Source organism: Chiloscyllium plagiosum, chromosome 20 (genome assembly GCF_004010195.1).
Source record: "Chiloscyllium plagiosum isolate BGI_BamShark_2017 chromosome 20, ASM401019v2, whole genome shotgun sequence".
NCBI classification, from domain to species: domain Eukaryota; kingdom Metazoa; phylum Chordata; class Chondrichthyes; order Orectolobiformes; family Hemiscylliidae; genus Chiloscyllium; species Chiloscyllium plagiosum.
In genome coordinates, this window is record NC_057729.1 from 32,553,759 (window position 1) to 32,565,722 (window position 11,964).

At 42.5% G+C, this 11,964-nt stretch overlaps 1 protein-coding gene and 1 long non-coding RNA gene across 4 annotated transcripts in view; one reads left to right on the top strand and one right to left on the bottom strand.

The window, feature by feature from the left end:
- Positions 1-11,964, top strand: part of LOC122560149 — a 199,581-nt gene that overhangs the window by 87,668 nt on the left and 99,949 nt on the right. The window lies entirely within an intron of this gene.
- Positions 1-11,964, bottom strand: part of LOC122560145 (peroxidasin-like) — a 188,939-nt gene that overhangs the window by 30,121 nt on the left and 146,854 nt on the right. For both annotated transcript variants that reach the window (XM_043710451.1, XM_043710452.1), the window contains one exon: positions 7,344-7,452. In XM_043710451.1, the coding sequence (XP_043566386.1) occupies positions 7,344-7,452 (109 nt within the window). The remainder of the gene's footprint in view (positions 1-7,343; positions 7,453-11,964) is intronic.

The following is an 11,964-nucleotide window of genomic DNA, read 5'->3' on the forward strand; positions in this document are numbered from 1 at the left end:
TTTTTTTCCTCTATTGATAATAATTTGGTTCAAACTATGTCTGGCGGTGGTTAAGATGTACATTTTAAATTTCTAAGTTAGGACATACCAAAGGATGGGTGGGGTATTTATTCCCCTTTTTTATATAAAATAATTTTTAAAATTCATATTGATATTCTGTGGGGTATTTATTCTTTTTAGCTTGTGCTTGCGATGCGGCTCTAGCTGGGAGAAGTGAAGGTGGCTGAGATGGTTAGATGCCTATTTATGGGCAGTTTTGGATGGGTAGTTGCCCCCTCTGGGCAGAGGGTGAGTTCCCCTACTCAGCGCTATTGCCATTTTATATGTTAGTTTGTTTTCTGGTTTTTGTTGTTTTTTATTTTTAATAATTTTGTATGTTTGTTAAATGTAGTGGTTTTAGTTTATGTAGTTTATATGTTTGGTGGACCATGCGACACTAAGGCTCAGCAATTTGTGATTTGGGTTCCTCCTCTCAGGAATTTAAGTGTAATTGTAGAAGATTATGGCTAATGATTTGATTAAATGGTGTACCTGGAATATCAAGGAAAGTCACTCACCAATTAAGAGGAAGAAGGTACTCTAGAGTCTTAGAAAGGAGAAGGTGGATATTGCTTTGTTACAGGAGACACATTTGAATGACAAGGAGCATCTGAAAATACAGCAGAATGGCTTTGACCGAGTTTATTTTTCGTCATTTAATACCAGAAGTAGGGGAGTGGCTATATTGGTTAGGAAAAATCTCTCATTTAAATTGTTGGAATGTGTTAAAGACACATACGGGAGGTTTGTAATTCTTAAAGCCTTGATAAATGGGGAAGAATATGGCATTTTTAATGTTTATTGTCCCCCAGCTCATCCTATTAAATTCTTGGTAGATGCTTTTTCTAAACTGATAAGTCTCCAGTCTCGGCACATCATTATCGGGGGAGATTTTAACTGCCTCATGGACCCCACAGTAGACAGGTTGCCTAAAGGTCCCTCGATACCCTCTGCACAAACTAAACAGTTATTGGGTTTGTGTGGGTAATTAGGATTGGTGGACGTCTGGAGGTGTCTCCACCCGACAGGTAGGGATTTCACATTTTTCTCCAATCTGCATAGATGTCACACAAGGATTGATTTTTTTCTGACCCCTGCGGTAATCCTGGATTTGGTGGCATCCTGTACGATTGGTAATATTGCCATCTCTGATCATGCTCCAGTAAACCTCATGGTTAAGATTAAGGATGTTACAGTGGATTCAAGGTACTGGCGAATGGACCCCTTCATTCTCATGGACAATAAATTTGTGGAGTATTTCTCTAGGGAATTTTGGGCATTCCTAGATACCAACATAGGCTCAGCAATTTGTGATTTGGGTTCCTCCTCTCAGGAATTTAAGTGTAATTGTTCTCTGGGAAACTGCCAAACCTTATGCCAGGGATGTAGTTATTTCATATTCCACCAGTAGGAAGTGGCAGAAGGGTGAGCAGCAATGTCTCCTTGAAGCACGGTTGAAGGCAGCCGAGAAGGCCTATTTTGACAGACCCTCGTTGGTCAAACCACAGAAGATTACAGCACTGCGGTCTACACTAAATTCCATGCTCACACAAGAAGGAGCTGGCTTTTGCAAAGCAAAGGTTATACAAGCATGGTGACAAGCCTGGCAAATACTTAGCATATCTTGCCAGAAAGAGAAGTGCCCCACAAACCATTACAGTGATTAGGGAAGGGTCTGGCAACCTAACATGTGATTCTAAAAAGATTAATGTGGCGTTCCAGAGATTCTACTCTAAGTTATATTAGTCTGAGAATTATGAGGAGGGGCAGGCCAAAATGGAATCATTTTTTAGAGATCTGAAGCTCCTGGGTGTGAATCCCGAACAACAATCCTTTCTCAATGCCCCTTTATCAGAGCAAGAAGTGCAGGAAGCTGTGAGGCAGCTTCAGAGTGGAAAGACGCCCGGTCCTGATGGACTTCCCAGTGAATTCTATAAGGAATTTATAAGTATACTGTCAGGCCCAATGCTGAATATGTTTAATGATTCATACAGTCATGTTTGTCTCCCACCATCTCTGAGAGAGGCCAATATTTCACTTATCCTTAAAAAAGGGAAGGATCCGGAAGACTGTGCTTCATACAGGCCCATCTCGCTCTTAAATGTGGACTTTGAGATCCTTTCTAAGGCTTTTGCATTAAGGCTGGAGACTGTGTTACCCTCTATTATTAAAGAGGATCAGACGGGCTTCAAAAAGGGTTGCAGATCCTCCAATAATGTTAGGAGGCTGCTTCACGTAATTCAAGCATGCCAACAGCAGTCAATACAGGGATTGGTGATTTCTTTAGATGCAGAGAAGGCATTTGACCGAGTTGAGTGGCCGTACCTTTTCTATACTCTAGACCGGTTTGGTCTGGGCGAAGTTTTCATAAGATGGGTAAAGGTTCTCTACAGTGTACCTCTCACGGCAGTCATTACCAACGGGGTACGATCAAGCAACTTTAATATTTTTAGGGGCAGTCGGCAGGGCTGTCCCCTTTCACCATTACTTTTTACGTTGGTAATTGAACCGTTGGCAGAGGCCATTCGTGGGGATCTCAATATATCAGCTCCAGAAGTGGGGTCAAATATACATAAGATCTGACTGTATGCAGACGATGTCCTAATTTTCTTGACAAATCCAGCAGTTTCAGTGCCTTGCCTGATACAATGCATTCACGCGTTTGGCACTTTTTCAGGGTATAAAATTAAAATTTTGCTAAATCAGAGGCTATGCCTATGGGTGGTCTTACGAAAGAGTTGGCTCTTGAGAGTGATTATAGATTCCCATTTAGGTGGTCACAGGGGGGTTTTGTGTATTTGGGCATATTCATTACTCCAGTTCTGGATTGGCTGTTCAAAGCCAATTTTATTCAATTATTTGAAAAAATTAAACAAGATCTCCAAAGATGGGAGGCACTTCCAGTGTCATGGTTGGGTCGGATAGTGCTTATTAAGATGAATATTCTCCCTCGTTTGCTATACCTTATACGGATGCTCCCCCTGATTTTCAATAGACAAACGCTCAGGAGACTGAACGATTGGTTCAGCTCCTTTATTTGGCACCGTAAATGGCCCCTAATTAAATTAGCCAAACTGCAGTTGCCTCACAGATTGGGGGGGTAGACGTTCCGGAAATTAAATATTACCAATTAAGCTCGCTTTTGACCTACATGAGTGATTGGGTTTGTGGGGACCCTCTTTCAATATGGCTAGATATCGAAGCCTCCCAGGTAAGGTGCCCCCTTACCAGTTTGCTGTTTTTGGACAAGGTGAGGACAGTTAGGGAGTATTGCCATAACCCAATAGTCATCAATACTGTGAAAGCATGGAGGGCAATTTGGCAGAGGGAAGGTAATATTAGCAAAACATCTTTGTTTTCACCTTTAGTGGGTATGCTGGGTTTTCAACTGGGTATGATAGATTCAGGATTTAAATGTTGGGCAGCTAGGGCTATATTTTGCATGGGTGATTTATTTGAGGGAGATGTAATGATTTCCTTCGATCAGTTAGTACAGAAGTACAAGTTACCTAATAGAGACCCCTTTTGTTTTTTTCAAGTTAGGGATTTTATTCAAAAAAAGACCACACTTTTGACTGATCCCTACAAATCTGACATAGAAAGAGGGGTACTAAGGGCTAAGAGTACACTCTCTGTCAGTACTCTATATCACCAATTGGGGGGATGCCACCTCAGATGAGTCTGATCGACTCTGCAAGATGTGGGAAAGAGAGCTGGGTGTTGAAGTTTCTTCAGAGGCATGGGAGGATATTTGGGAGAATGCAAGGAAGATATCAATTTGCAATAGGATTCATGCTTTACAGTTGAAGATTCTCCACAGGGTCCACTTAGGCCCAAACTGTTTGTCAAAATTTAAACCAGGGCAACTTCAGCATGTCCCAATTGCAAGGTCTGCACGGGAACTCTTACCCATTGCCTTTGGTCTTGTGACAGGCTTCAAACATATTGGAGTGCTGTGGTGGATGCAATGGAGAGGATTTTAGGTGTAGGGGTGGAGAAGGACCCTATTTTGCTCCTTTTGGGCCTACCCATTGTATTTCCTGCAGACTCGCATAAGGCAAAACTTTTCAAAAGTCTTACGTTCTGTGCAAGGAAGAATATCTTGCTAGGTTGGATATCAGAACCCCCCCCCTCCCCCTCCCCCCAGGCCTGTTGGGTTGGCGGAAGATTGTTATGGAGCATATTCCCCTGGATTTTCTCACAAATATGATACACCACAAAACTGAGAATTTTTACAAGACATGGCAACCCTTTTTGAAATACCTGGACACAGATTTATCTGCCACACTAACAAGGGCTTTTATATAGCCGTAACGATTGTGTTTCATGAATCCAATATCCAGGGGGGAGGAGGAACTGTGAATGTATGAGTGTTTTGTTTGGCTGGGCTGAGTTATTACTATTTATTTGTTTGTTGTTAGGTATTTATTTATTTAGTTAAATAGCTAGTTTAGGTTTTTTTTAAATTTGATACTTCTCTATATATGTTTATACATTCATATAGGAGGGTGGGTTGGGGAATTTTTTTTATTATTTGGGTTTACTGTTTTTGAACTGTTTTGAATTGCATTGTTTTGTATTTGTTGTAATATTTAAAAATCTATTTTTTCTTAATAAAAATATATTATATAAAAAAGGCATCCAGAGAGAACAGGAACTGAGAAATGAACATACAGAGAAGTAAATTATTCTCCTTGTTACTTTTGATCACCCGAATAGTATAAACGCAACAAATGAACCATCTTGTATTGAAGATAGTAGTGGTCCAACAGGCATAGGATTCTGACTAACAATGACAACAATTCCTCCTTGCCCAATTAAGAATGGAAAACAAATCTGAAACAAATACAGAAAGCTGAAGAAACTCAGCAGGTCTGGTAGTACCTGACAAAGAAATAAGTGTTATAATTAAAGTTTTGAGTCTGGTGAGACTCTTCAGAAACTCTATTTCTGCACCTGATTAGATGAATACTCCACTGGAGGTTCCTCAACAGGGAATCTCCTGTTACAAACCTGTGCAGGAATCCATGAATCCAGCAGCAGAGAGAATAGGCATGGAGACCACGCCCCTTTTGCACTAGTCAGTTGTTGTGCTTGAGGTTTAAATGTCCAGCAACACAGCTGATCACTTTGACAGCTACTGAGAAAGGGTAAGCTTGTAATCTAAGCATTGGGTAAGGGTAACTGTTGAAGGGATTCGAGTGCCAAGTGAGAGTGGGTGTCTGGTGGGTAGGATGCCATGTAAATGGTGGCACGGTGGCTCAGTGGTTAGCACTGCTGCCTCACAGCGCCTGGGTCTTGGGTTCAATTCCCACCTTGTGCGACCGTCTGTATGGAATTTGCGCTTTCTCCCAGTGTCTGCATGGGTTTCCTCCGAGTGCTCCGGTTTCCTTCCATAATCCAAAAGATGTGCAGGTCAGGTGAATTGGTCATGCTAAATTGCCCATAGTGTTAGGTGCATTAGTCAGGGGTAAACGTAGGGGAACAGGTCTGGGTGGGTTACTCTTCGGAGGGCCGGTGTGGACTTGTTGGGCCGATGGGAACCTGTAGGGAATCTATTCTAATCTAAATGATGGAGTGCTCAGTGTGATTGGGGATGGTGGGGGATTAAGAGATCAGACTGGGTTGGGGGGTGGGGAAGGTCTGATAGAGGAATGGTTGTCAGAAGTGTGCCTGGCCAGCAGAATATTGGGGCTATAACTGTTCCTGAAGAAACAGAGCAATAACAAATCTTGTTTGGTCAGTTCAATTGGTTCAGCACTCAGTTTTTTGAGAAAAAATTTAATAATAGTAATTTAACAATAGAGTATTAAAATTTCATGCAAGAGCTTGTTGAGGGATTTCATATCAATATTCTTGCCTAACTTTATATATATCCAAGAAATTACTCTGTCATGAGGGACCCAACAGTATAAATTTATGCTTCTGTTGATGAGTAGTTTTCAACTAAATAAGGCCAGAGTGAATTACTAGATAACACACTCAACAAACTTTGGCATCTCACTATTTTTATTTATTGCCTTTCTGGACACAAATTTTGAACTTGAAATGACTTTAGAAACCCACACCGTTTAAAATGCATCAATTTCATAAGCGGCACGGTGGCTCAGTGGTTAGCACTGCTGCCTCACAGCTCCAGGTTCGATCCCTGCCTTGGGTAACTGTGTGGAGTTTGCACACTCTCCCAGTGTCTGTGTGGGTTTCCTCCGGGTGTTCCGGTTTCCTCCCACAATCCAAAGGTGTGCAGGTTAGGTGAATTGGTCATGCTAAGTTGCCCATAGTCAGGAGTGAATATGGGGAATGGGTCTGGGTGGGCTACTCTTCCGAGGATAGGTATGGACTCGTTGGGCCAAAGGGCCTGTTTCCATACTGTAGGGAATCTAATAGGACCAGGAGCAGACCGTTCAGCCCACTATTCTATTAGATAATAGCTGATGATCTACCAGCTTATTGCTCATCATCCTCACCAAATAAAACTGATTCAGTTTTGACATGGTGAATTGACCTGAGCCCCAGCAGCTTTCTCGAGTTAGAGACTTTTCCACAACTGGTATATGTGACTTATTTCCCAACATCCTCCCTGAACAGCCTAACTCTAATTCTGAGGTTTTGCCTTTGCTTTTCCTGAACTCCTGCAGCAGAAGCAGTGCTTTCTCTCTGTCTTAACCAAACAATTATTCTAATTATTTTATTTGCCTCAAGAAGATTTCCCTTTAATTCTCTATAAGCAAGGGAAAATGGGCTTCATCCACACAATTTATCCTGAAATATTTAACTCTTAGCATGGGTATCATGCTGATGAAAATTTATTTAATCTACTTATAAAACATTACTTCATTGCCAATGCAGCCTAGGAGTAAAATATTCTGCTGAATGCAATTTGCCTTGCTTTCCCAAAATCTTCCATTGATATATAGTGGTATGGCTTTGTTACAAACCTGAACTCAGCAATAAAATTAAGAAAATCACAGGGAGTTCTAGTCAGACACTTAAATAGTAAAAGTCACGTTTGAATAGAATTCATGTGAAAATGGTCCACAGCTGAATAAACAAAGACAGTGCTCAGTCACTTTAATCTGTTCACCACGTGGCTCAAACATTTGAGAAAAAATGCAATCAGAGCTGAAATCGTCACACATTTGGAGAAATTTACACAGCTGAGTTATAGTATTAACATTCATAATTAAATAGATATCCACAGTATTTATAATCACAAAGAACTTTCACATTTTTCACACGTGAAGGAATTCATGAATGTGATTGACCAAGCTGGAAAGAGATTTGAGAGATTATTGCATACTTACTTGTCAAACAAATCCCTTCGCGTTGAATTAATTGCACTGTCAATGCTGCTAATGGCTTCCTGGAGAGACTCTTCAACAAATGTATCACCAGTTCGCCCACCCTCCAGGGCTGAAAACCACAGCATGAAAAACACACACGTATAAAGACATTTCTATTTAGTTTCTTGTCTTATAAAACGCAAACCTTATAAAGGGAAAATGGACATCAGCATCAAAAGTATTGCGACACCACAGATGTTACAAAACTACTCAGATTGGTTTTCTAATAGCCCAACTGGGGTACACTTTCACAAAAGTTAGGTATTTTTTATTCACTCACAGGACATGGGCATTGCTGGCTGGGCCAGCATTTATTGCCTATCCCTAGCCTCCCTTGAGAAGGTGGTGATGAGCTGCCTTCTTGAACTGCTACAGCCCATGTTTTATAGGTAGACCCTTAATATCCTTAGGGAGGGAATTCCTGGATTTTCACCCAGTAACAGTGAAGGAATGGTGATATATTTCCATGTCAGGATGCTGAGTGGGTTTGAGGGGAACTTGCAGAAGGTGGTGTTCCCATGTATTGCTGCACTTATCCTTCTAGATGAAAGTCGTCGTGGGTGTTGAAGGTGCTGTCTGAGGATCTTTGGTGATATGTGGGTCATGAGGTTGCAGATTGTATTGCAGCACAGTTCTGCTGCTGCTGCCCAAGGGAGACCATGCAACTGAAAGGCAAAACTATCAAAGCACCAATAATTGTCGTATTATATCAACTGAGAGTATTCAGAGCAGAGTACAAATTAAAATTTCCAGTTTTCCTGGATCAACATTTTCTCCTTTTGTAGCAGACACTATTGTCCATTATTTTAACTGATCCATTTAAAGCACCGTGCCGCCCATTTGTGGGCGGCACGGTGGCACAGTGGTTAGCATGCTGCCTCGCAGCGCCAGAGACCCGGGTCCAATTCCCGTCTCAGGCGACTGACTGTGTGGAGTTTGCACGTTCTCCCCGTGTCTGCGTGGGTTTCCTCCGGGTGCTCCGGTTTCCTCCCACAGTCCAAAGATGTGCATGTCAGGTGAATTGCCCATGCTAAATTGCCCGTAGTGTTAGGTAAGGGGTAAATGTAGGGGTATGGGTGGGTTACGCTTCGGCGGGTCGGTGTGGACTTGATGGGCCGAAGGGCCTGTTTCCACACTGTAAAGTAATCTAATCTAATCAATTAAGATTTTCTGTAAAATAGTGTTAACAGAAGGCCAATTAAATACAATAGGCTAATATTATTAACAGCAATTTCTAACTGAAGAAATGTTGCTAATATGTTTCTTATTTAGCTAAGGAGAGGCAAGGCTGGGCTTTACCCAGTTGGAATTTATTTTATCAGTTTGAGTATTTGTGTAAACACATGCAATGAAGTATTTCAGTGACATGTTTTATGGTTAGTCAAGGCAACAGGAGACAGCGATATACCTATTTGTCACATCTGAGACCTGGAAATATATTACTATTCTTTCAGCATTGCTGGGTCAAAGTTCTGCAACTCCCTCCCTACAGCATTGAGCATGTACCTACTCTAAATGGCCTATAATGATGCAAGAATGCTGTTCACCAGCACCACTTTCTCCATGGCAACGAGAGATGGACAATAAATGCTGGCCCAGCCAGTGATGCTCATATCCCCTGAATGAACTTTAAAAAGTATCCAAACAGAAAGAGTGTTAATAGAAAAGGATACATTCAAAACAGTATATTTCAAGGTTTCTGAGACATGGCAGAGATATAATTTACATACCCGTAGCATACACACACTTTCATCAGTCCCTCTGTCGATATTCACACAACAATTAGCTCTTACACACACAATTGTCAGCCCTGTCCTTACGTTGTGGTCTAATTGCCAGTGTATCCAATTCAGAAATGTTATCCTCAGGTAGGAAGCCTGTATGGCAGGCAATCAGGAGAGGAAACAGCAAATTCTGAAACTGCCACTCATCTTCTTGCCTGAACGTCATGATCTGCCAGCCTTTTCCACACACTGTCAGCCAACGACTGCATTATTCCACACTCAGTTAGTGACTATATTACACTATGGGCCTCTGTTAGTGCCAGGTCAGCACACAATTTCACCAGGCTTGCTCAGCAGTCACTGATAAATGTGTTAAAAAAAGTACAGTACTTCAGAAAGATGGAATATACAGTGTTTGGGTAAATAAAACACTTTTTATGACTGCTTTAAATGTTTTGTCACTGCTAGATGTCTCAGGTACACTTCTTTATTGTGAGGCATCTTAACATTTTCCAAAATCCTGAAATGCCTTGACTCCAAGCATCCCAGACTAAACAGTGTAATAAATCATGGCTCAAATTTTCACCATTCAAGAACCGTCCCCAAACACAGCAACTTTCATTTTTGACAGGACTGGCCATATTTCATATATTATTTGGTTTTACAGAGACATCTGGTATTTAAATCAGAAGTTGCCTCCATGAAGGTTGAATTTTCAAAGCCTTGGAGTGTGAATCCCAGAAAGAGTGCAGATTAGAGCTGATAAGAGCAGGATTGAACCTTGTGGATTTGTTTATGTAGTCTCAGTAACTCTTTAGAAAGCTAAAGCTACTCCCTTTGGATCTACTCTTGGAAAACCTTTGGGGATGCCCTTTTGATCAATGAAAAGTAGGCATAAACGTGCATCAAAAATGCATAAACTCATCACTGTTAAGCCTACCAGAATGGTTAACAGACCTGTCAATAGCAACCATTAGAAGCTCTAATAATGGAACCTGTTAAAAGCATTATGAGGGATCTGTAAAAGGGACCAGTCAAAAGTGGCAAGCGCATTTGTCAAGAGCACCTGTTAGAAGAAGGTTTCACGCTGTCAAAGCTTTTAAAATTCTTGCCTTGTTGACTTTGTCTTTAGATCCCCTTTTCTAGATTTATAGTTCTGGACCAATGTACAACCATCGTAGAATCTTACAGCACAGACAGAGGTCCTTCAGTCTATCCATTATTGTAGTAGGGTACCTGCCATTTCACAGCTTGATTGACAGCTACAAGTGGCTATGGACTCTCCAATGTGGGATTATGGATTCCAATGTTTATTGGGGAAAATAATTGGGCACTAGAATAAATAATTATTGCTGTACAGTTTAAGGAAAGTAAAAGTAGTGAATTGATTTTGCATGAGAATGATTGGAAAGGCAAGGTTTGATCAGGGACGGTGGTTGAGGCAGGAAACTCTAAAAAGTACTTGAATGAACGTTTGAAATATCATAACATTCAAGACTGAGGGCCATGTACTGGACAGTGAGACTAGTGTAGATTTAGATTAGTTTTTGTCACTACAGACTCGATGCGCCTTTTCTGTCCTGTACAGTTCTATGAATTTATAATTTTTTCCCACATAACAAAGGGGCCAAAACACTTTTGGAACAATATTGTATCTCATCCATTCATGGGTTTTGACATTTGCCCAGGTGGATGTTTGGGCATGATTGGCATGAGGGCAATATGACCAATTAGTCGGTGGGTGAAGGGGATTTAGTTTGGCAGGAAGGGCATGAGAGACCAACGGTTTAGTTAGCAGGGACAGTATAAGGGCTACAAGAGAGGGGGTATAGGCAGGTGTGATGGGCATGAGTTGGCATGGATGGGGCATGAATAAAATGGAGTAGGTGAGATATAAGGACTGGGAAACATATAATTTTTTAAAAATTTGGGACAAGGTGCTGGATCCCTGAGGCAGGTGTCTGACAGCCCAGCTCTACATCGGGCAGCCTCCTCCATCCTTCAGTTCTTCTAGGGATCCCCACTGTCCCCACCTTCCAACCCAGCCATACCCTACTCCCTCATCACCCCAATCTTCCAAACCAGCCAGATACTAGCCCCCACCGTCCCCACCTTCCAACCCAGCCATACCCTACTCCCTCATCACCCCAATCTTCCAAACCAGCCAGATACTAGCCCCCACCGTCCCCACCTTCGAACCCAGCCATACCCTACTCCCTCACCACCCCAATCTTCCAAACCAGCCAGATACTAGCCCCCACCGTCCCCACCTTCGAACCCAGCCATACCCTACTCCCTCACCACCCCAATCTTCCAAACCAGCCAGATACTAGCCCCCACCGTCCCCACCTTCGAACCCAGCCATACCCTACTCCCTCACCACCCCAATCTTCCAAACCAGCCAGATACTAGCCCCCACCGTCCCCACCTTCGAACCTACCTTCCAACTCAACTATACACTAGCCCCCAGCCACACACTAGACACCAGTCCCCACCTTCCACCCAGCCATTCACTAGCACTCCCATCCCCACCTTCCAACCCAACCATACATGAGCCCCCACAGTCGCCATCTTCCAACCCAGCGAAACACTGGCTGCCCCCGTCCCCACCTTCCAAACCAGGTGAAAGTGAGGACTGCAGATGCTGGAGACCAGAGTCAAGATAAGGGTGGTGCTGGAAAAGCACAGCAGGTCAGGCAGCATCCGAGGAGCAGGAAAATCAACGTTTCGGGCAAAAGCCCTTCATCAGGAGTGAAGGGCTTTTGCCCAAAATATCGATTTTCCTGCTCCTCAGATGCTCCTGACCTGCTATGCTTTTCCAGCACCACTCTCACTTTTCAACCCAACCATTCACCCCC